This window comes from Tachypleus tridentatus, unplaced genomic scaffold (genome assembly GCF_004210375.1).
Source record: "Tachypleus tridentatus isolate NWPU-2018 unplaced genomic scaffold, ASM421037v1 Hic_cluster_2, whole genome shotgun sequence".
NCBI lineage: Eukaryota > Metazoa > Arthropoda > Merostomata > Xiphosura > Limulidae > Tachypleus > Tachypleus tridentatus.
In genome coordinates, this window is record NW_027467782.1 from 50,191,159 (window position 1) to 50,217,078 (window position 25,920).

At 34.4% G+C, this 25,920-nt stretch overlaps 1 protein-coding gene across 2 annotated transcripts; it reads left to right on the forward strand.

Annotated features, from left to right (window-relative positions):
* Window positions 1-2,764: 2,764 nt before the first annotated feature.
* On the forward strand, window positions 2,765-16,450 carry LOC143242627 (short neuropeptide F-like). 2 transcript variants are annotated; one of them, XM_076486103.1, is made up of 3 exons: window positions 2,765-2,890; window positions 7,458-7,579; window positions 15,711-16,277. In XM_076486103.1, the coding sequence occupies exons 2-3, from the start codon at window positions 7,474-7,476 to the stop codon at window positions 15,893-15,895; spliced, it is 291 nt and encodes a 96-aa protein (XP_076342218.1). In that variant the 5' UTR covers window positions 2,765-2,890; window positions 7,458-7,473; the 3' UTR covers window positions 15,896-16,277. The 2 variants fall into 2 exon arrangements, with proteins under 2 accessions (XP_076342218.1, XP_076342219.1); XM_076486104.1 differs by lacking the exon at window positions 2,765-2,890 and adding an exon at window positions 6,367-6,432 and having other exon boundaries at window positions 15,711-16,450.
* The last annotated feature ends 9,470 nt before the right edge of the window (window positions 16,451-25,920 follow it).

Genomic DNA, 25,920 nt, shown 5'->3' on the forward strand with positions numbered 1-25,920 from the left:
TTATTGTTTCATGTAATCTATAAAATATTGGACAAAAATATTTTATTGTTCCAAGTAATCTATAAAATATTGGAAAAAAATATTTTATTGTTCCAAGTAATCTATAAAATAGTGGAAAAAAAATATTTTCATATTCCAAGTAACCTATGAAATATTTTATGTTCCAATTAATCTATGAGATATTAGACTTTATTGATGTATAAATATTAGGGACGTTTAGACACATCTGCTGTATTATTGTTCTTTTTATAGCATGGCGAATAATTTGAATTAGTACTAACGCTTTGTTCGTTTATTAAAAGCAAAAATTATTAATGATGGAATATTATGTCATCTTAACATTGTGAAACTCCTTAGAGTTTTGGCACTAGAATTATAAAACAAAATAGTAACATAATATAAAACACTATTGTAAAAGTACGTCTGAGGATTACAAATGAGGCTGCACTGATTTGTTTCATATATATTTGGGGTCCTTTTTTTAAGCCTTTGTTGTTCCATTTTATCCTTGAATTTGTAATAAACAAACCTCAGTTTTTCGCTTAAAATGTGTAGAATTTGTCTCAATGCAGCGCTACACAGATCATTTGGAGTTTGTGTCGAAGCCACTAGATTTCGTAGCAATAAAACTCATCAGGTGTCTGCACGCTTCTCATCCGAGTTATGGTTTGTTATCTTTATCAATTATCGAGCGGTTTGTGTTTAAAGAACCAGAAGCGGACTAAATACCGAAAACGTTATCGTTCAATATGATTTTTACAGTGAGGTTATGGTGCAAGGAGACATTATCATGAACGGGCGTATTGTGTTTCTAATAAATTGATTTACTTTTAACGATATAGTCATGTCGTACCTAGTTGCACAACCCTTCAAAAGTTTAACCTGACTAAGGTCATTTCTGGTTAAGGATAATCGTCAATATCATGATTGATATGGTCAAGGAGGAATTTAAAAAACAAACTTTAACATAAACTGATCCAAAAGGTGGTTTTATATATCATGAATGGACCAACATTATGATGACTTGTTCTAAACCACATAGAATAATACTAGAACCACCGAGGAATTAGACATCATCATTGTTCTAAACCACATAGAATAATACTAGAACCACCGAGGAATGAGACATCATCATTGTTCTAAACCACATAGAATAATACTTGAACCACCGAGGAATGAGACATCATCATTGTTCTAAACCACATAGACTAATACTAGAACCACCGAGGAATGAGACATCATCATTGTTCTAAACCACATAGAATAATACTAGAACCACCGAGGTATGAGACATCATCATTGTTCTAAACCACATAGAACCACCGAGGAATGAGACATTATCATTGTTCTAAACCACATAGAATAATACTAGAACCACTGACGAATGAGACATTATCATTGTTCTAAACCATATAGAATAATACTAGAACCACCGAGGAATGGTACATCATCATTGTTCTAAACCACATAGAATAATACTAGAACCACCGAGGAATGAGACATCATCATTATTCTAAACCACATAGAATAATACTTGAACCACCGAGGAATGAGACATCATCATTGTTCTAAACCACATAGAATAATACTAGAATCACCGAGGAATGAGACATCATCATTGTTCTAAACCACATAGAATAATACTAGAACCACCGAGGAATGAGACATCATCATTGTTCTAAACCACATAGAATAATACTAGAACCACCAAGGAATGAGACATCATCATTGTTCTAAACCACATAGAATAATACTAGAACCACCGAGGAATGAGACATCATCATTGTTTTAAACCACATAGACTAATACTAGAACCACCGAGGAATGAGACATCATCATTGTTCTAAACCACATAGAATAATACTAGAACCACCGAGGAATGAGACATCATCATTGTTTTAAACCACATAGACTAATGCTAGAACCACCGAGGAATGAGACATCATCATTGTTCTAAACCACATAGAATAATACTAGAACCACCGAGGAATGAGACATCATCATTGTTCTAAACCACATAGAATAATACTAGAACCACCGAGGAATGAGACATCATCATTGTTCTAAACCACATAGAATAATACTAGAACCACCGAGGAATGAGATACTACCATTATCATGAAGTGATAAGAATTGTGTCCCACATATAAAAAGATTGTATCTGTATGATAGATATTCATACTTGTTCACCAGTTTACCAACACTTGCTGAGGATCGAAGCAGCATCCTTACACTGTCATTAATCAGCTGATCAGAAGTATATCCTCATATTAAAAGATTTTATCGACGTCACAGGAATTAGTACCCTGTTAATGAATTTGTTTTTGTTTTGTTCTTTTATCTAGTGTGGGTGTTCAATCCTTTAGATCTATCCACTTGAAAGAGTAACTTCCATAACACTTATTGTGAGTGAAATTAACTTGTTTCGGTCAATATTTGGTGCTTATAAAGTATAATATAACTTCAGCCTTGTTGTTTACATGGTTGAAGGATATTCAATACCTAAGTTTCCTTGTTGTGTACTGTTAAACAGACAAGAATACTTAACTCTGTCTTAATTTGAAGCTGTATTTTGTCATTTCATTTTCGTCTCTTTATTTATTAAAATACCTAACGGTAAAAAGTTTATTGCGCTTGGTTGGAACACAAGATAGATATCCTCTATAGTTCCTAACGCATGTAGCTCACATTTTCTAAAGTCGAGGGTGAATTCTTCCTGGGGCGGAGCTACGCTTCTATGTACTTACATTTTGGGCAATGACGTCAGAATTAGACGGTGGCAGCAGTGTGCTGTAGCTATAAAACATTTCTCTGACAGCCAATAGGATCGAAAGCTCTTGAGTGTGAAGAAAGTCAGTTTCTCCAAGAACATAATCTGTCATTGCTCTTGGTGAGTAATTCTTGTTTGTATTTCAACGTACTTAATGTGTAGCTCAAAAATTCCTTAAATATATATTTAGGTATTTACAGCTGCATAAGTATTTGTATTTCTTTTAGTATCTCAATTATTTTATCCTTTGTTAATTGTGTCAACATGAGTACTTTAATCCACCTGCACTTTATAGGTAAGACGAAAAAGAAACGTAACTGTCTGACAAACATTATGAAACTCGATAATGAGAAATATTTTTACCATTTCAAACAATCTGACTTTCCATCTGGTGTGTTGTTTAATTGAAATTTGCTGAGTGTTTTTTCTTTCCTTCTAAGCTCAATCGTCCAATAAACTGTGTCTAATCACAGAATATTCAGGACACAGTAGTACAAAGATGCCCTCTAACCTTGAGGAAAACAGGTCCTTTTTTAAAAAACGTTAAAGTTCCATTTGGTTTCTTTGAACTTACTGACTTCATAGTAAAAAGATAAATTTATTTTTTAACATACTCTTTCGACGATTTCTAGATACCTTCTGTTTGTTGTGATCCAAAGCTTTAATATCAGGAAGAGTTCGGCGTTACATTTAGTGTATTGACCTTTGTAAAACCCTACTTTACACCAGGTAAAATAACCGAATTCGTCACAAGATGTAATGTACTTTCATCGAACTGTAATCAGTACTCTGCACGTCCAAACGAATGTCAGTATTAGTCCAAAATAAAGAAAGATAGCTAAAACAATCGGGTGGTAACACTAGTCCAAATAGAACAGTAATAGTTTAAAACAATAGGAATGCAGAATTAGTCCAGATAGAATATTGGCAGGTTAAAACAATTGGTTTGCAGTATTAGTCCAGATAAAAGAGCGATAGCTTAAAACAATCTGTTTGCGGTAATAGTCCAGATAGAAGAGTGATAGTTTAAAGTCCAGATGGCAATATTGTTCCAATTAGAAGAGTGATATCTTTAAACAATCCGATGGCAGTATTAGTCCAGATAGAACAGTCATAGTTTAAAACAATTCGTTGGCAGTATTAGTACAGATAGAACAGTCATAGTTTAAAACAATCAGATGGCAGTATCAGTCCAGATAGAACAGTCATTGTTTAAGACAATCAGATGGCAGTATTAGTCATAATAGAACAGTCATTGTTTAAGACAATCAGATGGCAGTATTAGTCATAATAGAACAGTCATTGTTTAAGACAATCAGATGGCGGTATTAGTCATAATAGAACAGTCATAGTTTAAAACAATCAGATGGCAATACTAGGCCAGATAGAACAGTGATAGTTTAAAACAATCGGATCACAGTACTGGTCCAGATAGAGCAGTGATAGTTCAAAACAATTGGATCACAGTAGTTTAAACAATCGGGTTTCAGTATTAATCCAGATAGAAGAGTTATAACTTAAAACAATTCGATAGCATTAGTCCAGATAAAAGTGTGATAGTTTAAAACATTCGGAATGCACTTCCAGTACAGATAGAAGATTCATAAATTAACATAATTGAATAGCAGTATTAGTCCCTATAGAAGTGTCATAGTTTAAAACAATCGCATGACAGTACTGGTAAAGATAGAACAGTGATAGTTTAAAACAATCGGATGGCAGTATGATCAAGATAGCAGATTTATAGTTTACAACAATGGGTAGCAGTATTAGTAAAGATAGAAAAGTGATAGCTTTAAACAATCGGATGGTGGTATTAGTCCAGATTGAACAGTGATAGCTTGAAACCATCTGATGGCAATACTGGTCCAGGTAGAACAGTGATAGCTTGAAACCATCTGATGGCAATACTGGTCTGGATAGAACAGTGATAGCTTGAAACCATCTGATGGCAGTATTGGTACAGATAGAACAGTGATAGCTGGAAACCATCTGATGGCAGTATTGGTACAGATAGAACAGTGATAGCTGGAAACCATCTGATGGAAATACTGGTCCAGGTAGAACAGTGATAGCTTGAAACCATCTGATGGAAATACTGTTCCTGATAGAACAGTGATAGCTTGAAACCATGTGATGGTAGTACTGGTCCAGATAGAAGAGTGATAGTTAACAATATCGCCTGTGTTACTATGATTTTTTTTTTTAAATATGGAACGTATTTTATTAGTTTACTTATAGGATAAAACATAATCTTTGCTCCATAAAACAACTACTATTATTAAACTTTCCTATAATATTTATATATTATAAATTGGCCATCCAAAAATGTATGTCTGCAGTTAAAGAAAGTTCGAAGCTACACAAACATTTACGACAGATGGTTGCAACGTGTGGTACCATTACCTAGACGTATAGCATCTATAAATTGGAGGTTTTGACTTTGGAAAACACAATATATTTACCCCACTTTCTGACTGTAATGACATACAGTTAGGGAAAATTATAATGTTCATTATTCTAAATTACTCAAAAGTAAAACATTTGTATGGCATAATTTTCCTTTCAGAACTTAATAATGTCCGTAAATGTCCTTGTTTTTATAGATTAAATCCTCTGCGCATTTTGTTAAGTTACACAATTTTATTTTATGTTTATAACTTTAAATATGGTTTTGCAGCTGTTTTATAACGCATCTCTAAGCCTTCGTGCCTTTCGGAACTAGTGCAACATAAAAAAAATTGTTTTCTAATTCTAAATTCTAAATAATTATATTTAGAATATAATCCAATGAACTTATTATGTTCATATATTATTATCATAATTGTTTATGATTTTATTTTAATATAAATTTGTCTTGAACTTTCTACAGAAATAAAATATTTTATTTCACTTCTAAATATGTAATCTACTTTTGTTTACCTATTTCATATTTTGATTAATGAATATTTAAAGTTAACTGAAATTGCTTAACTTTCTTCATACTTAAATCGTACATAACCAACCATAAAATTTCGGAATAATTCCGTTTATTTCTTTAAGACATATTCTACATTTTACTGAAGTAAAAATATTACTTTTTAACAATATTACTTAAATTCCGTTTATTTCTTTACATATTCTACGTTTTACTGAAGTAAAAATATTACTTTTTAACAATATTACTTACATTCCGTTTATTTCTTTACATATTCTACGTTTTACTGAAGTAAAAATATTACTTATTAACAATATTACTTAAATAGTATTTTATTTAGGTTTAGCCGTATGGTTATAACTTCCATCACATTTATGAAGATTCTAGTTGAAACACAAAGCCAAAATTTTGTAAAACGTATACATAAAAGTTTACCTATGTATTTATGCTAATGTTCTTTATTCATAAAGTTCATATTTTTTATTATTATTAAGCTAATTTTATTTAATATTACTTAATACTATTTTTCCCCAGTTTCTCAGTTTTTATACATTCGCTATAAAAAACTGCTTTGTTTCTACATGTTCTTTAATATTTTTATTTCTTGTTTGCGGGTCTTAGTTTGACCACAACTCTGCAGAAAAATGTTCTTTGTTTGCAGGTTTTACTTCATTCAAGTTTCGTTTCATTAATGTGTTTGTCCAAGCCTTATATCAAAAGTAGATTGTATCTGCAGTAGCAAACTGTGAGTAAAATATTATTGCTAATTAGAATTGCATCATTTGTTAATATTGTAGTAAAAATACTGTCCTCTGAACCTATTTAGTATCAAGCATTGAGAAAGGGAGATATGAAGGTACATCTACTTGTTTTTTATTATTATTCTCTCTAAGCCAATGTTCAAATCATCACCGAGTGCCACACTTACAAGAACAATAACTTATAGGAAAACAATTTTTAATTCTGAGCATGCCATTACAGTTAATGTCGCCACGTCTAGTTATGTTGTACGTAAAGATCATGCACCTTGACAATAATCATGTTACGTAGCCATTAAAAGGCTTCGTCGGAAGCTTATATTGTCCAAACCACACAACTCTTCACTGATACTTTCCATAATCCATCCAGTGGAAGAGAACAACGGTTTCCTAGCACCATTGTCAACAGACTAATCGTATAGATTAGTCGCATTGAGTAATTTAACCTATATATCCTTCTGTGGAACAAAATGAATAATGGTTTAGTTACACAGACGCTCTAGGTATACGATGGATTGAGTGGGAAGTATAATCGGAAGCCTTATTTTTCTGAGCCCATTTCTTGTTGGCCTTATTTTCAGTTAGAGAATAGTCTTGGTTGTGTTGCGTGTACATCTTCTGTCATTGATCTCTTACTTAACACAGTTGGAGTATGACTTGCTGCAGATAGGTCTCTTTCTGAATTGTCCTGGGTTCACAAATTAGTCAGTATCTCTAATGCCACCTAGTACAACAGTTATCCCCTCTTAGAAATTCTAAATTCCGATCTAAATACATCTTGATGATCTAAGTGTAAGAATATTTTGCGTCGAAATGAGCTTTTACATGCCTCTAACGACACTGATCAACTTTCGATTGTGTCGCGTAACCTAAATAGCACCAAATAATGTCAAATGCATTTCTAACACATCGCGTTACAACGCGATTTAAATCGGTCGTGGTTGTCATGTAACTTTCCAATTTTTACATTTAAAATATTTTAATATAACCGTTAAAACTCTGTGTTTTCTAGGATTCCATTTATAAAAATGTTGACAACCAAGCTTGTGGCATTATGTTTACTGTTCTACTGTATCATGGTAGCAGTTGATGAACTGGTGAATGCCAAGCCAAGTTTCTATACTAATTACGAAAGTAAGTTGTTTATACTTTATATTGATTGGTTTTAAAACGACTTTAGGGCACATGTTTAAGATGTTTACCATAATGTGCACCTTACCATAGGACATGCTCAGTGACATATCTTATATCCAGCGATGTGTTTTATACCCAATGACATATTGTATACTCAATGACATGTTCTATACCTTATTACGTGCCCTGTATTTTATACTTAATAGTGTACTCTATAGCTAATAACACACTTTACACCCCATAACATACACTATACTCAATAACATACTACATGCTAAATGACACTTTATACTATGACGTACACAATACCCAGTTATACGCCCCATGCCCAATAACACACCTTATACCCTATAACGTACATCATATTCAATGACATACTCCATGCTAAATAACACACTTTACACCCTATAACTTACACTATACTCAATGACATACTACATGCTAAATGAAACTTTATACTCTATGACGTACACTATACCCAGTTATACGCCCCATACCCAATAACACACTTTATACCCTATAACGTATATCATATTCAATGACATACTCTATACCAAATGACACTTTATATCCTATGACATGCTCTACATCCTCTGACATGTTTTATATCTTATGGAGTATACCCTATGACATGCTCTACATCCTCTGACATGTTCTATATCTTATGCAGTATACCCTATGGCATGCTCTACATCGTGTGGCATGTTCTATATCTTATGCAGTATACCCTATAACATGCTCTACATCCTCTGACATGTTCTATATCTTATGCAGTATACCCTATGACATGCTCTACATCCTATGACATGTTCTATGTCTTATGCAGTATACCCTATGACATGCTCTACATCGTGTGGCATGCACTATAAACAGTAACAGGTTCCATAGTTCTGACGTGCTTTATATCACATAACATGCGCTGTGTTCTAGCGCATCTGTGTAAATCCTTTGACATAATATTAAGCAATTTGAAATGCAAATACTAAATACTATTCTAGTCTTACGTAGATGAAGTGATGAAAACAGATCTTAACAGTTTACTGCAACAAACAAACTGTCAGCCTCACTTTAACCTCACAATATTTACTACATGATCTTAACCGTTTACTGCAACAAACAAACTGGTAGCCTCACTTTAACCTCACAATATTTACTATTGTTCAATGAGTGTAACATGATCTTAACCGTTTACTGCAACAAACAAACTGGCAGCCTCACTTTAACCTCACAATATTTACTATTGTTCAATAAGTGTAACATGATCTTGACAGTTTACTGCAACAAACAAACTGGTAGCCTCACTTTAACCACACAATATTTACTATTGTTCAATGAGTGTAACATAATCTTAACAGTTTACTGCAACAAACAAACTGGTAGCCTCACTTTAACCACACAATATTTACTATTGTTCAATGAGTGTAACATGATCTTAACAGTTTACTGCAACAAACAAATTGGCAGCCTCACTTTAACCTCACAATATTTACTATTGTTCAATGAGTGTAACAACAAACAAACTGGCTGCCTCACTTTAACCACACAATATTTACTATTGTTCAATGAGTGTAACAACAAACAAACTGGCAGCCTCACTTTAACCACACAATATTTACTATTGTTCAATGAGTGTAACAACAAACAAACTGGCAGCCTCACTTTAACCACACAATATTTACTATTGTTCAATGAGTATAACAACAAACAAACTGGTAGCCTTACTTCAACCACACAATATTTACTATTGTTCAATGAGTGTAACAACAAACAAACTGGCAGCCTCACTTTAACCACACAATATTTACTATTGTTCAATGAGTATAACAACAAACAAACTGGTAGCCTCACTTCAACCACACAATATTTACTATTGTTCAATGAGTGTAACAACAAACAAACTGGCAGCCTCACTTTAACCTCACAATATTTACTATTGTTCAATGAGTGTAACAACAAACAAACCTGCAGCCTCACTTTAACCACACAATATTTACTATTGTTCAATGAGTGTAACAACAAACAAACTGGCAGCCTCACTTTAACCACACAATATTTACTATTGTTCAATGAGTGTAACAACAAACAAACTGGCAGCCTCACTTTAACCACACAATATTTACTATTGTTCAATGAGTGTAACAACAAACAAACTGGCAGCCTCACTTTAACCACACAATATTTACTATTGTTCAATGAGTGTAACAACAAACAAACTGGCAGCCTCACTTTAACCACACAATATTTACTATTGTTCAATGAGTGTAACACCAAACAAACTGGCAGCCTCACTTTAACCACACAATATTTACTATTGTTCAATGAGTGTAACAACAAACAAACTGGCAGCCTCACTTTAACCTCACAATATTTACTATTGTTCAATGAGTGTAACACCAAACAAACTGGCAGCCTCACTTTAACCACACAATATTTACTATTGTTCAATGAGTGTAACAACAAACAAACTGGCAGCCTCACTTTAACCTCACAATATTTACTATTGTTCAATGAGTGTAACACCAAACAAACTGGCAGCCTCACTTTAACCACACAATATTTACTATTGTTCAATGAGTGTAACAACAAACAAACTGGCAGCCTCACTTTAACCTCACAATATTTACTATTGTTCAATGAGTGTAACAACAAACAAACTGGCAGCCTCACTTTAACCACACAATATTTACTATTGTTCAATGAGTGTAACAACAAACAAACTGGCAGCCTCACTTTAACCACACAATATTTACTATTGTTCAATGAGTGTAACAACAAACAAACTGGCAGCCTCACTTTAACCACACAATATTTACTATTGTTCAATGAGTGTAACAACAAACAAACTGGCAGCCTCACTTTAACCACACAATATTTACTATTGTTCAATGAGTGTAACAACAAACAAACTGGCAGCCTCACTTTAACCTCACAATATTTACTATTGTTCAATGAGTGTAACAACAAACAAACCTGCAGCCTCACTTTAACCACACAATATTTACTATTGTTCAATGAGTGTAACAACAAACAAACTGGCAGCCTCACTTTAACCACACAATATTTACTATTGTTCAATGAGTGTAACAACAAACAAACTGGCAGCCTCACTTTTAACCACACAATATTTACTATTGTTCAATGAGTGTAACAACAAACAAACTGGCAGCCTCACTTTAACCACACAATATTTACTATTGTTCAATGAGTGTAACAACAAACAAACTGGCAGCCTCACTTTAACCACACAATATTTACTATTGTTCAATGAGTGTAACACCAAACAAACTGGCAGCCTCACTTTAACCACACAATATTTACTATTGTTCAATGAGTGTAACAACAAACAAACTGGCAGCCTCACTTTAACCTCACAATATTTACTATTGTTCAATGAGTGTAACACCAAACAAACTGGCAGCCTCACTTTAACCACACAATATTTACTATTGTTCAATGAGTGTAACAACAAACAAACTGGCAGCCTCACTTTAACCTCACAATATTTACTATTGTTCAATGAGTGTAACACCAAACAAACTGGCAGCCTCACTTTAACCACACAATATTTACTATTGTTCAATGAGTGTAACAACAAACAAACTGGCAGCCTCACTTTAACCTCACAATATTTACTATTGTTCAATGAGTGTAACAACAAACAAACTGGCAGCCTCACTTTAACCACACAATATTTACTATTGTTCAATGAGTGTAACAACAAACAAACTGGCAGCCTCACTTTAACCACACAATATTTACTATTGTTCAATGAGTGTAACAACAAACAAACTGGCAGCCTCACTTTAACCACACAATATTTACTATTGTTCAATGAGTGTAACAACAAACAAACTGGCAGCCTCACTTTAACCACACAATATTTACTATTGTTCAATGAGTGTAACAACAAACAAACTGGCAGCCTCACTTTAACCACACAATAGTTACTATTGTTCAATGAGTGTAACAACAAACAAACTGGCAGCCTCACTTTAACCACACAATATTTACTATTGTTCAATGAGTGTAACAACAAACAAACTGGCAGCCTCACTTTAACCACACAATATTTACTATTGTTCAATGAGTGTAACAACAAACAGACTGGCATCCTCACTTTAACCACACAATATTTACTATTGTTCAATGAGTGTAACAACAAACAAACTGGCAGCCTCACTTTAACCTCACAATATTTACTATTGTTCAATGAGTGTAACAACAAACAAACTGGCAGCCTCACTTCAACCACACAATATTTACTATTGTTCAATGAGTGTAACAACAAACAAACTGGCAGCCTCACTTTAACCACACAATATTTACTATTGTTCAATGAGTGTAACAACAAACAAACTGGTAGCCTCACTTTAACCACACAATATTTACTATTGTTCAATGAGTGTAACAACAAACAAACTGGTAGCCTCACTTCAACCACACAATATTTACTATTGTTCAATGAGTGTAACAACAAACAAACTGGCAGCCTCACTTTAACCACACAATATTTACTATTGTTCAATGAGTATAACGACAAACAAACTGGTAGCCTCACTTCAACCACACAATATTTACTATTGTTCAATGAGTGTAACAACAAACAAACTGGCAGCCTCACTTTAACCTCACAATATTTACTATTGTTCAATGAGTGTAACACCAAACAAACTGGCAGCCTCACTTTAACCACACAATATTTACTATTGTTCAATGAGTGTAACAACAAACAAACTGGCAGCCTCACTTTAACCTCACAATATTTACTATTGTTCAATGAGTGTAACACCAAACAAACTGGCAGCCTCACTTTAACCACACAATATTTACTATTGTTCAATGAGTGTAACAACAAACAAACTGGCAGCCTCACTTTAACCTCACAATATTTACTATTGTTCAATGAGTGTAACAACAAACAAACTGGCAGCCTCACTTTAACCACACAATATTTACTATTGTTCAATGAGTGTAACAACAAACAAACTGGCAGCCTCACTTTAACCACACAATATTTACTATTGTTCAATGAGTGTAACAACAAACAAACTGGCAGCCTCACTTTAACCACACAATATTTACTATTGTTCAATGAGTGTAACAACAAACAAACTGGCAGCCTCACTTTAACCACACAATATTTACTATTGTTCAATGAGTGTAACAACAAACAAACTGGCAGCCTCACTTTAACCACACAATAGTTACTATTGTTCAATGAGTGTAACAACAAACAAACTGGCAGCCTCACTTTAACCACACAATATTTACTATTGTTCAATGAGTGTAACAACAAACAAACTGGCAGCCTCACTTTAACCACACAATATTTACTATTGTTCAATGAGTGTAACAACAAACAGACTGGCATCCTCACTTTAACCACACAATATTTACTATTGTTCAATGAGTGTAACAACAAACAAACTGGCAGCCTCACTTTAACCTCACAATATTTACTATTGTTCAATGAGTGTAACAACAAACAAACTGGCAGCCTCACTTCAACCACACAATATTTACTATTGTTCAATGAGTGTAACAACAAACAAACTGGCAGCCTCACTTTAACCACACAATATTTACTATTGTTCAATGAATGTAACAACAAACAAACTGGTAGCCTCACTTTAACCACACAATATTTACTATTGTTCAATGAGTGTAACAACAAACAAACTGGTAGCCTCACTTCAACCACACAATATTTACTATTGTTCAATGAGTGTAACAACAAACAAACTGGCAGCCTCACTTTAACCACACAATATTTACTATTGTTCAATGAGTATAACGACAAACAAACTGGTAGCCTCACTTCAACCACACAATATTTACTATTGTTCAATGAGTGTAACAACAAACAAACTGGCAGCCTCACTTTAACCTCACAATATTTACTATTGTTCAATGAGTGTAACAACAAACAAACCTGCAGCCTCACTTTAACCACACAATATTTACTATTGTTCAATGAGTGTAACAACAAACAAACTGGCAGCCTCACTTTAACCACACAATATTTACTATTGTTCAATGAGTGTAACAACAAACAAACTGGCAGCCTCACTTTAACCACACAATATTTACTATTGTTCAATGAGTGTAACAACAAAAAAAATGGCCTCATTTCCTTTATTGTTTATCAAATACGCAATCACTAAAAAAAAGAAGAAAACTTCAATTATTCACGATAACCTTAATATTTCCGTTTTAGTTGTTTTACTGAGAAAGATAACCAACGTAAAATGCTTTGGTATCTTTGTTAAATTCCGGTCAAAGATAAACAACAGGTATGTGTACCAACACTGCTCTGATTTTAAAGTGATAGATTAGGGAAGAGCAGATAGTCTACATTTAATTTGGCGCAAAGCTACACGAGAGCTATCTGCGTTAGCCCTCCCTAATTTAACCGTGTATGACTATAGTGAAGACAGCTAGTCTTCACAACCCACCACAAACTCTTTAGCTATTCTATGCCAACAAATAGTGAGTGGGATTGATCGTACATTATAACGCTACCACGGCTGAAAGAATGAGCATGTTTGGAGTGACGTTAAACGATGTTTAATTAGAAGAATTTCACAGACTTTAGCAAATGGATAATGAATAATAACCGTACGCCAATACAATTCTTTTAAAAACTTGAGCTAGAAAGTGTTAATATATTTTGCTAGCCTAACTAATGCTATTGATGTTGTATCCAGACGTGCTTACATCCTATAGGTTTGCTTTCCGTGTTCTTTATCAACTGTCTTTAATCTGAATGACAAAACTAAAACTTCCTACCTTTCCTCTTACACGAAATCGTAGTAAATATTTCAGACCGATACCACACGTGACCTTTTGCGTAGGCGTGGGTAAAATGTTTGTTCAAAGTTGAACGGTTTTTGTTGAATACTTTTGCACATGTGACTAATACTTAAACCAAATTTGAAACCTTTTTGTAGGTTGTAAAGAATTATTAGTGTAAAAAGTTTGAAAGTCAAGTATGTTTTTATATTACATAATGTGTCCATACTTTCTGTGGGAACAAAAAAAGGAAGAAATTGAATTTAAAATGGAGATTTTATATCTCGTGTATTTTTTTAAAAATTACCTCGAAATTTGGTAAGAATTAAGATTAACGCAATCTGAGCTACAGAAAGTGTAAAACACATTAAGATTAACACAGTCTGAGCTACAGAAAGTGTAAAACACATTAAGATTAACACAGTCTGAGCTACAGAAAGTGTAAAACACATTAAGATTAACACAGTCTGAGCTACAGAAAGTGTAAAACACATTACGATTAACACAGTCTGAGCTACAGAAAGTGTAAAACACATTACGATTAACGCAGTCTGAACTACAGAAAGTGGAAATGTGTAAAACAATGTGTTTCCTAAAGGTCGGTTTGGCCGCATGACACATTACTGTGTGTCTTGAATATTCTCCCTTCAGTTTTACCTGTTAGTGCAAGATTGTATTTACCCTATCTTCCCATAATGTATTCTAAAGGTCGGTTTGGCCGCATGACACATTACTGTGTGTCTTGAATATTCTCCCTTCAGTTTTACCTGTTAGTGCAAGATTGTATTAACGCTATCTTCAGATAGCCCTCGAGTAGCTCTGCGCGAAATTCGAAAACAAACAAACTTTAAACAACATGTCATAAACTGTATAATCGAATATTCTGGAATAAAATTTCAGTTTAACACCATGTTTTAGACTGTGACAGTGACTGTTCTACAATTAAAACCCAGTATACACTTTTGTATGGTTATCTAATTCAAAGCTGCAGACTCTGATATAAGTTACTCTGTGATTAAAGCTGCCTCTTAAATTGATTCGGAATCAGTAGTTCTATAATAGTAAACATGTGTAATTAAAAGTGTTCTCTGGTGAGTCAGTGATAAGGTAACGGATTTAGGATCCTAGGAAGTGACGCAGATATGTCATCATGCTGTTTTGTACTATAACAAATAATAATTTCACGTATTGATAATTAAATTCTGTGTTCATTTTTAATATAATTTTATCTTTGCCTAAACATTTAAACGCAATGTAATATTGTCTTATACTGCGACAAAACAGTTTGATTGACATGCAACTGTCATTTTTAAAAACTTATCACTTGTATATCTTTCAGATATGCGAGATCTATATGAGCTGCTATTAAGAAATGAGGCCTTACCACCAGTTGCACAATTTACCCACCAGATGGAGCGCAAAGGTGGTCGATCACCATCTCTTCGACTGCGGTTCGGAAAACGAGCAGATTTATTCTGGCCTCCTTACTTTTTAGCTGAGGCAGTGGATGAACCAGAAATTTAACATTTTATATCTTCTCTTTTCTTCACTTCGAAGTTTTGGTTCAAATTAATTTTCAGTAACTTTTCATTTCTTACTTTCGTCTTATTAGCTAATTATAAACTATCGTTTTAAGGATTTTTCTGTGAATATATATTTCATTTATTGTTATTACACGAGAATCAAGAGGTAATTATCTTTTTAGCGCCTAAAGTGCTGTGTTCATATCTTTAAAATATCAAATTTCTGTAAGCTGTTTAAATAAACGGCTGGTTCCCTGAAAATCCTAATCTTCTTTCTTGTGTGTCCACCAACACCGACCCTTTGTCATAAAGATTCTCATCTTTTTCTGTTTAAGACGTGTAGAAATCTTACAAGCAAATAAAAACGTCGAACTGTACAAATTCAAACAAGACAGTTGAACTTTATTAATTCAAAAATGGGACACAAATCGAAGTACAGAAGCAAGTTGAATCAAAATGAAAAGATTATATTTTCAGCCTACAACTGGGGACACTAAACGTAATAAACAAACCAGGTTGTGAATAATGTCTACTTTATTTCCTCAAACTACAAGTCTCTATTTTGACTGTTTGTCTACAGGACTTATCCATTGAATAGAGTTAAGCTGAAAAATATCACAAAAGTTCATCCCACCTTATAATATTTATTCTCATAGAGTGGTGAGTCGCCACGTGTACAGGCGAGTTTAGCAACTATACATTATTTACCACTGGATACATAATGCCGTCACGTATGGATGTAAAAATGGAAAGAGGAATTTAAAACTTATGAAGGCTTATATCACCAATGTTCACAAACTCTCAACGATACTTTGATTTCAACAACTGGAATAACAGCAGATCCATTAGAATTCTGACAAAGAACTTTCATTATTGCGGTCTGCTTAATCGTGGTTGGAGAAAACAGTATCCTTTCCCAGTGGAGTTTTTTAGGAGAGTATATCAAGAGATGAAGTCTAAAAACTTGATACATTGGAAATTGAAATGAGTAAACAATGGAGAAAGCATGGGACCTTTAACCCTAAGTAACACAGCTAAGCTCGAAAACAGGTACAATAAAAAACACAGTGCAGCTTAGCATTTTCCCTATTTAATTTTCAGTTCAATTTATTATGGATTATTTAAAAACTAATTATGATTTTATAATATTTAAAAACAAAGAACAGTTTGACATATGTATTGTTTTTCGAAACATTTACTTAATAATTTTTATTCTGCTTGTGATGAACATTCAGGTATTCAGTATAGTGAACCTTAAAAGTGAATTACTCATTGCAATAAATATTAAACTATAAGTACATTTCTTAAACTGGGTTGATGAGTCAAGTGTTGTTTGATTTACAGTAAAAGTGTAAGAATGTAACTAACCATTACTTCTACATACTGTTTATAAGTGTATGGGTTTAATAAATAAATTACGGTTTGTCATATATGTAAAAACGACTGGTATGGATAGAGAAAGCACTATGTAGAGGAGCGAACAACTTTTCGATCTTCTTCTTCAGTCATTGTCAGGTTCACAAAGAAAGAAAGCTAACTGACCGATACCTAACCACATGTTTGAAGGCAGTTGTGTAATTGAGTGTAGGAATGTAGAGGGCGTGCTCAGATGTAGGATTATATTTATTAATAGAGGTATAAAGGTGTTCCTTTGTTTTGGTTTAATTTGCGCTTGAGTTGTTGTATAAGTAAGGCTTCTTTAATTTTGCGTTTGTTTATGTTTGTTCCAGTGACACAGCAACATGTCTCTGGAGTTTCAGCGCTAGAAACCAGGTTTCGATACCCATTGTGAGAAAACAACAGACAGCCCGTTGTGTAGCTTTGTCCTTAACTTTAAACAACATTACTAGCTTATTTGTTGATTTCTTCAGTTTCCTTACTAAATGAGTGCGACTCGTTATCTGAGGGTCGCGGGTTCGCATCTCCGTCGCGCGAAACATGCTCGCCCTTTCAGCCGTGGGGGCGTTATAAGGTGACGGTCAATCCCACTATTCGTTGGTAAAAGAGTAGCTCAAGAGTTGGCGGTGGGTGGTGATGACTAGCTGTCTTCCCTCTAGTCTTACACTGCTAAATTAGGGACGGCTAGCACAGATAGCCCTCGAGTAGCTTTGTGCGAAATTCAAAAACAAACAAACAAATCCTTACTAGACAAATCTGCATTGTTTCTATATCAGAGAAAAACGTTCTTTCTCTTTTACTTCCATGTTACCAAGCATTAACATTTTCATTACTACTGTTTTTATATCGGAGAGTAACGTTTACTAGCTTTCATTCATATAACTTGTTCCTATATCATTGAATAACATTCTGAGTAAAATGTACTTTTATATGTTTTTAGCCTTTACATCACATGGTCAATTTCAGAAATAAAAGGTGTTGTTATGGGTTCTAGTTAGTTATTCGGATGACTTATTTATTACCATCGTCGACTGAAACTCCTAAAGAAATACATTTGCTACTAATTTTCACCAATTATACCACTTGAGGAAAAGTCCTTTATTTCAAAGCCTTGTTAGCTATAGAGTCCAATTTCTGGTCATTAAAACTCTTTGAGAAAATTAGTTTCCATTCGTTCTTCAGCAACTAAACTTCTAAAGGAATTTTTTTTCAAAACTTTGTCGACTAAAGTGTCTAAAGAAATTACTCATTTTACTTCGGGTCAGGAATTCTTAATACGTATATCTTGCTGTCTATGAACATTTTTCCGCAACTCAGAATGAGATTGCTGTGTTTGCTAAACTTGTACAACAACTTGCGAACAAGTTAAGATAACTCAGAAATTTCTCACAGTAAAATAGTTTAGAAGTAATATAATGTTAGTTATGAAACGCGTTGTTAAGACAATGCTAATGAAATCATCCAAATTCAGCTTTAAGGCCATATAATTCTAAAGTTTGATCAATATACACTATGCATCAAAAATATTAATTTTCAAGATATAGGGAAAAGTTTGTTTGTTTGTTTGTTTTTTGAATTTCGCACAAAGCTACTCGAAGGCTATCTGTGCTAGCCGTCCCTAATTTAGCAGTGTAAGACTAGAGGGAAGGCAGCTGGTCATCACCACCCACTGCCAAATCTTGGGCTACTCTTTTTACCAACGAATAGTGGGATTGACCGCCACATTATAACGCTCCCACGGCTGAAAGGGCGAGCATGTTTGGCGCGACGGGGATGCGAACCCGCGACCCTCAGATTACGAGTCGCACGCCTTAACGCGCTTGGCCATGCCGGGCCCGTAGGGAAAAGAAACCAAACATTTTAAATTACAAAATGTGTTATACAACAACAAACATAAATACAGATGGGCTAAACAGTTTAATAGTATTACGACATAATGGCAAACAATCAACAGCTATATTAAAATGTGTGACAAATAACAACCATGTCAGACTGTGATCTTCTGTGGCATAACTCTATATTCACAAAACTGATTCATTTATGACTATAACCATTGATCTTGAGGAGCGACTTTGGTGATTTCTGATTAAAATCTATCATTTGTTATTATCTACACCTTTCCCAGTGACATTTTATATTTATCAAGCATATTATGAAGATTTCAGAAGAAACCATAACTTCGAAGACGACCTTAAATTCAATAATTCTATCACAATGTAAAACCACAGGACCTACTTCTATATTACTATAACGGTTATCGTTTGCTACTCTATTTTTCTATTATGTGCTTGTCAACAGAGTTTCAAATCACATTTTCAAAAATATTTGAAGACTACTATATACGTAGTGCATGTTCACAAAAAAATAAAGCTTCCATTTTCCCCTTTCCTTCAAAAAATAAAAAAGATCTGAATAACATCTCTTGTGTGTGCGACAAACATATAATTTCGTTCTTTTTACTTGGTATCTTCATGAAACTTGTAGATTTACATTAACACTTGAAAGACTTCTTGGAAAGAGCTATCCTACACAAACATCAGTGGTTAGAAAAGCTCTATAGGCCTTTACACGATGTGGCTCCATAGGCGTTAGCAAACACATTCTCTGAAAACACAAAGACAACAACTTACTTGTGTTAGTTCGTTTCAGAAATAAGCATACAAATGATGCTTTCATATTAAAGGTTTCTTCAAACGTCTTTCACCCATTAGCATCTAACTTATGTTAAATTCTCCGGGATGTCCCCAGAGAATAAACAACATTGGTGTGTACACAACGAAAACTTCGCAAAGGGCAAAAGATTATCCTTTGTTTCTTTCATGGGGGATCTTTTTCATGGAGTCTTTTAACGTCACTACAGCTGCTCCCTTTGACTTGTCAACACTTAGCCGCAGCAAGCATATGGTTGAAATATTCTCGAATAGATAAGTTTTAATCACGTTCTTTGCATTTTCATATTTCAAGAATTTTGATCAATTTTTTAAAAGTTATTATAGAATGAAGCTTATTTTGCAACTTTTATTTATCAATTAAAACCGAAACTTAAGGCACTTGAAAAGTTTATTTAGAATTAAGCACAAAGCTACACAATGGGCTATCTGTACTATGCCCACCACGGATATCGAAAGCCAGTTTCTAGCGGTGTGAGTCCGCAGACATACCGTCGGTCAGTGGAGAGCACTCAGAAAGTATCAATCACGGTAAATTCTATGATTTAATCAGAACTATTTTGACAGGAAATTTTCATAGAAAACACGTTGTTTTAAAAGGCTGATAGAACAGCAGGTGATTGTCTTTTTTTCACGCATTAAAACCAAATTATTGCATTGGATTAGCTATTTCAAATTATTTTAAATGTTTCATCAATATAACAAATTATCCCTAATTGTGTAAGCTTTATCATAATCGTCTTCCATTAGTCTTTCTTTTCATTTAGTAAATATATATAAAAGTAAGTATTGAGACGTAACGTATAGTCCACCAGACTCTTCAAAGTAACTATCGAGACACAACGTATAGTCCACCAAACAGTTCAATGTAACTATTGAGACATAAAGTTTAGTCCACTAGACACTTCAAGGTAACTATTGAGACATAAAGTATAGTCCACTAGACAGTTCAAGGTAACTATTGAGACATAAAGTATAGTCCACTAGACACTTCAAGGTAACTATTGAGACAAAGTATAGTCCACTACACAGTTCAAGGTAACTATTGAGACATAAAGTATAGTCCACTAGACAGTTCAAGGTAACTATTGAACATAATATTTAGATCCCAGCCACTCCTTGGCCACAAACACTGGATGTTTGAGTGATAGTTTGTCCACTTCCTTCTTTCCGTATTTCAATCACCGGAATTTATTACTTTCTCTTTGCCACCTTGATCCGACTGGACTCCTACGGTCACTCTTCTCTGGAACTACTTTCACTACTTCAATCTTCAGTATCAATGGAGTTAAACAAAAACAAGTCTGACCGAAAATTTAATCCAAATTCTCAACATCAAAATCCTTGTGGTATATCAATATCCCTGAAAACCCCTGTTGGGAAGTTTATCTTTCTGTTAAACTAAATACTAGATTTATGGGATTTTTTTGTTTCGGGTATATTTAGTCCACCAGACACAAGTTTTGAGTAAATCAATTTACTAAACTTGTCTTCTGAGACAACAGACTAATTTTTTGAGTAAGATGAGCTTTTGATAAAAGATTCATCGTTTTGAGCAAAACAATTTACCAGAGTAACATGATCTTCGAAACATTATATCTGGAACATAACAGTTGAAGGTGAGAAGGTGCTAAATCCCTTTAACAAGTAAACAAACAAACGAAAGGCTCAAATATCGTAATAAAACGATCTGTTAAGAAATGCAAAACTAAACAAGACTTGCCTCATTGGAACATATACAAAACTAATAAACACCTTCTGTGAAAAGGCGTGGAGGAGAAAGCATAAGAAAAAGATCTCATGTTGCCTTCTTTAATCTCTTTCCTGCATGTATTTAAATCTGCCTTCCATACGTATACTTTAATCTCTTTCCTGCATGTATTTAAATCTGCCTTCCATACCTATACATTAATCTCTTTCCTGCATGTATTTAAATCTGCCTTCCATACCAATACTTTAATCTCTTCCCTGCATGTATTTAAATCTGTCTTCCATACCTATAGTTTAATATGTTTTCTGCATGTATTTAAATCTGCCTTCCATACCTATACTTTAATCTGTTTTCTGCATGTATTTAAATCTGTCTTCCATACCTATACTTCTTTTCAACTGAGCTTCTGTATCTGAAATAGGAAAACTCATTTCATAATATTTCATTCACATATCCAATGAATGCTTCGATGCTGCCATGGAAGAATTAGCACAGGTTTCCTTCAGTTTTTCATCTAACTTCTCTTGGGATCGGAAAGTGGGCTCGGAGTAAGTTTTCCTGCCCTTTGAGTGATTATACAAAGATGTGTAAGAAGCTTTATTTGTGATTATCTCTCTGTATACACACAGAGAACATAAGGGAAACAGTATATTTATATAATCTATAAACAGGCAATTCAGAATCATCATGTACATAGAGTTATAGTAATTTTTACAGCTTTAGATATATTAGTTCTAACTAAACCATTCTGAACTTTTGAATTTAATGAAAAAACGGCAAATTTATATTTACAATCTTTCTGTTCACAAACTGCATTGTACGTTATTTTTTCTTGTTTGTGTTTAAAATATCTTGAATTCAGTGTGCCGTTCCAAAAATCGGTTTGTTTTGTTTTGTTTTTTTGAAATTTCGCACAAAGCTACTCGAGGGCTATCTGTGCTAGCCGTCCCTAATTTAGTAGTGTAAGACTAGAGGGAAGGCAGCTAGTCATCACCACCCACCGCCAACTCTTGGGCCACTCTTTTACCAACGAATAGTGGGATTGACCGTCACATTATACACCCCCACGGCATGGGGTTTGAGAACAAACAAAGGATCCTCGGATTACGAGTCGCACTCCTTACGCGCTTGGCCATGCCAGGCCTATAGGCTGTTCCATCCTTTGAACGAAAGTATAACTATTAATTAAATAATAACACCTTAAAGCCAGCCTGTATCATTCATGTAGTTGTTAAGGTTTCTCTTAATCGATCATACCTACATTTGCCTCTACAACATTTGAAAGCAACCCGTTCCAAATACCAACGAAACTATTTTCTATTCATGCTATATTTCGTTGAAAGGCAAAACGTTATAACCGTAATATAACTAATTTAATTGGCCAACGGTCAAGTACAGTGGCAGTAGAAACTGAGGTAGACTAGACAAAGTTCAGATTATGCTTTCTGCATCTTGTAGGCGCACGTACTGTAGCAGTTAGGAAGAGACGTGATGTAATGTCATCACGTATTCATGTCATTTATAAAAACGGGAAGTGATACAAGTTAGAGTTAATCTGTTAATGAAATATAGCTATAAATCGTAAGATATTGTTTGAATCCCTAATTTAGTATTGTTAGGCTAGATAGCTTGTCATCACCGCCAACTCTTTTTACCAACGAATAATGGGATTGACCGTAGGTTTATAACATACTCACAGCTGAAAGGGTGAGTAGTGTGGTGTGACAGGGATTCGAATCTGCGACTCTCAAATTACTAATCAAGTGCCTTAACCATCTGGCTATGCCAGGCAAGGTATTATTTTTTTCATAGAATATTTATATACATATAATTAACCGATTTTGCGCATGGCCAAGCGCGTAAGGCGTGCGACTCGTAATCCGAGGGTCGCGGGTTCGCGCCCGCGTCGCGCTAAACATGCTCGCCCTCCCAGCCGTGGGGGTGTATAATGTGACGGTCAATCCCACTATTCGTTGGTAAAAGAGTAGCCCAAGAGTTGGCGGTGGGTGGTGATGACTAGCTGCCTTCCCTCTAGTCTTACACTGCTAAATTAGGGACGGCTAGCACAGATACCCCTCGAGTAGCTTTGTGCGAAATTTCCAAACAAACAAAATCTTTGCAAAATAATGTTCGGGGTTGAACAAGATTTCTACGAACGTGTGGCATCAGCCTTTTACGGCTAATTTAAAACATGACTCATTACCGAACACGTTATTTTACAAGGAGTTTGTTATTATTTCTTTTCTTCTTCACAACATGAATTTTAGTGATAAATAATGGACGTCAAAACGAAACTACAAGGATTCTACTATACAAAACGTACCTTGTTAATTTGTTCAGAAACAGCGCTGATAAGCTGTTAATAAACGAGAAACTAGCTCGTTTCAGCGGAAGTAACGAATCTAAGAACCGATTAGACCTCTACGTCGTCTTTTATTATAATTTAGTCCTTTGAATAATTAATTCATACTGTACATATGCAAGTCCAAAAACAAAATATTCTGTATTTATCAGTGATGAGACCAGGACAATACATGAAACCCAATAAATGACGCTTGTTGCTAATTTTGTGTTCATGTATATATATATCCGTCGATACACCATTTCAGAGAAAGATATTAATAATCATAGAGTTAACTGCTCTTTTTGGATAATAAATTCCTACATTTTAATAGATATGTTACTTTATACAAAGATACAAGTAATCTTAATTAAAGCAAGTTGACGTTATCAGATATATATGTATTCTTACATTTGGCTATGTTTACATTACTTTATATAAAGATATAAATAATCATAATTCGAGCTCGTTGCCAATTGTAGGGGAAATATGCTTAGATATTTTACCGTGTTCATACGTTTGTTTGTTTGTTTTTGGAATTTCGCACAAAGCAACTCGAGGGCTATCTGTGCTAGCCGTCCCTAATTTAGCAGTGTAAGACTAGAGGGAAGGCAGCTAGTCATCACCACCCACCGCCAACTCTTGGGCTACTCTTTTACCAACGAATAGTGGGATTGACCGTCACATTATACACCCCCACGGCTGGGAGGGCGAGCATGTTTAGCGCGACGCGGGCGCGAACCCGCGACCCTCGGATTACGAGTCACACGCCTCACGCGCTAGGCCATGCCGGGCCGTGTTCATACGTAATGAAATTGTATGACGTAATATCTTGTGTTTGGAATATTTATTCAGATTTTCATTTTTTACTTCCGTGTTCCAAGTTTAGCCAATGTTGTTGTTGTTTTTTAAAAGTCTATAATTATTACCAGTTTTGTGGAATGCTAGCCAGGTTTTTTGAACAGAATTCAATATTAAATAATGAACTACGAAAGCTATACTTCGGAGGTTCTAAGCATTCTGGTGTTCAGTAAGACGTGTAAATCCGCACTGAGTTTAGAAAACTTGTCAGCCTTACGTAAGCCTCATTATGTTATACGATATAAAATGTTATATTTCATACGAATCTGAGATTTTCTACTTTCTGTTTGGCAATTTAATAACATGTAATTTGGTGACATCTAGTGGCCAAATAATTAAGTAAAAATATAGCACAAGTATAAACCAAATTTTGACATTTTGAGAACATGTATTACGAAACGAATAAGATTAAAATAAACGACAACACTCTGTCCGCCGTGTGTGTGTGTGTATACTATGACTCCTTTAATTCTAACTTGACTCACAGAAACCCAGGTTAATGATTTTCCTACAATGTAATTAAAGTCACCTATTATTTTGTAAAATGTGATAGAAAAATTAAGCACTTCGAACAGTTCCTCAATAATAAAACTTAATTAACCATCAAAACGTAACGAATCCAGCAGACAGGTACATTGCCTTCTGAAAATATTTAACCACTAAACAGATGGTTTGGCTTCCAGCATCAAAACACTGTGAAGTATGTCTATTCATCAACTCTGATGTGCATTTCCTACAAGACCTTCTGATCTAAAGTCAGCCAAGAAACTAAATTTTTTCAGGCAACAACTTCACTTACTTTGAACTGCAAACAAGTTGCTTTTCATGGGAAAATGATGCTTTTAAACTCAGACCTCAAAATGTTATGTCGACCAAACTCGTAAAGTAGCTACACAAAAATCTCAAATCTGTGGTGATTCTTTGATACACATAGAAAAGTCAACCTTGTTAAAAGTATTACTAAATTGGCCACTTCTCAATTTTTGGGTCAACTTCCAGTTCAAGAAAACTTCATGCTGAAAAATGAGAAACCCAAAGAATTGGTA

Bases quoted from the DNA above. Each gene is read 5' to 3' on its own strand.
- LOC143242627 (XM_076486103.1), top strand. From the start codon at position 7,474: ATGTTGACAACCAAGCTTGTGGCATTATGTTTACTGTTCTACTGTATC. The intron at 7,580-15,710 runs GTAAGTTGTTTA...TATATCTTTCAG, and splicing joins TTTCTATACTAATTACGAAA to ATATGCGAGATCTATATGAG.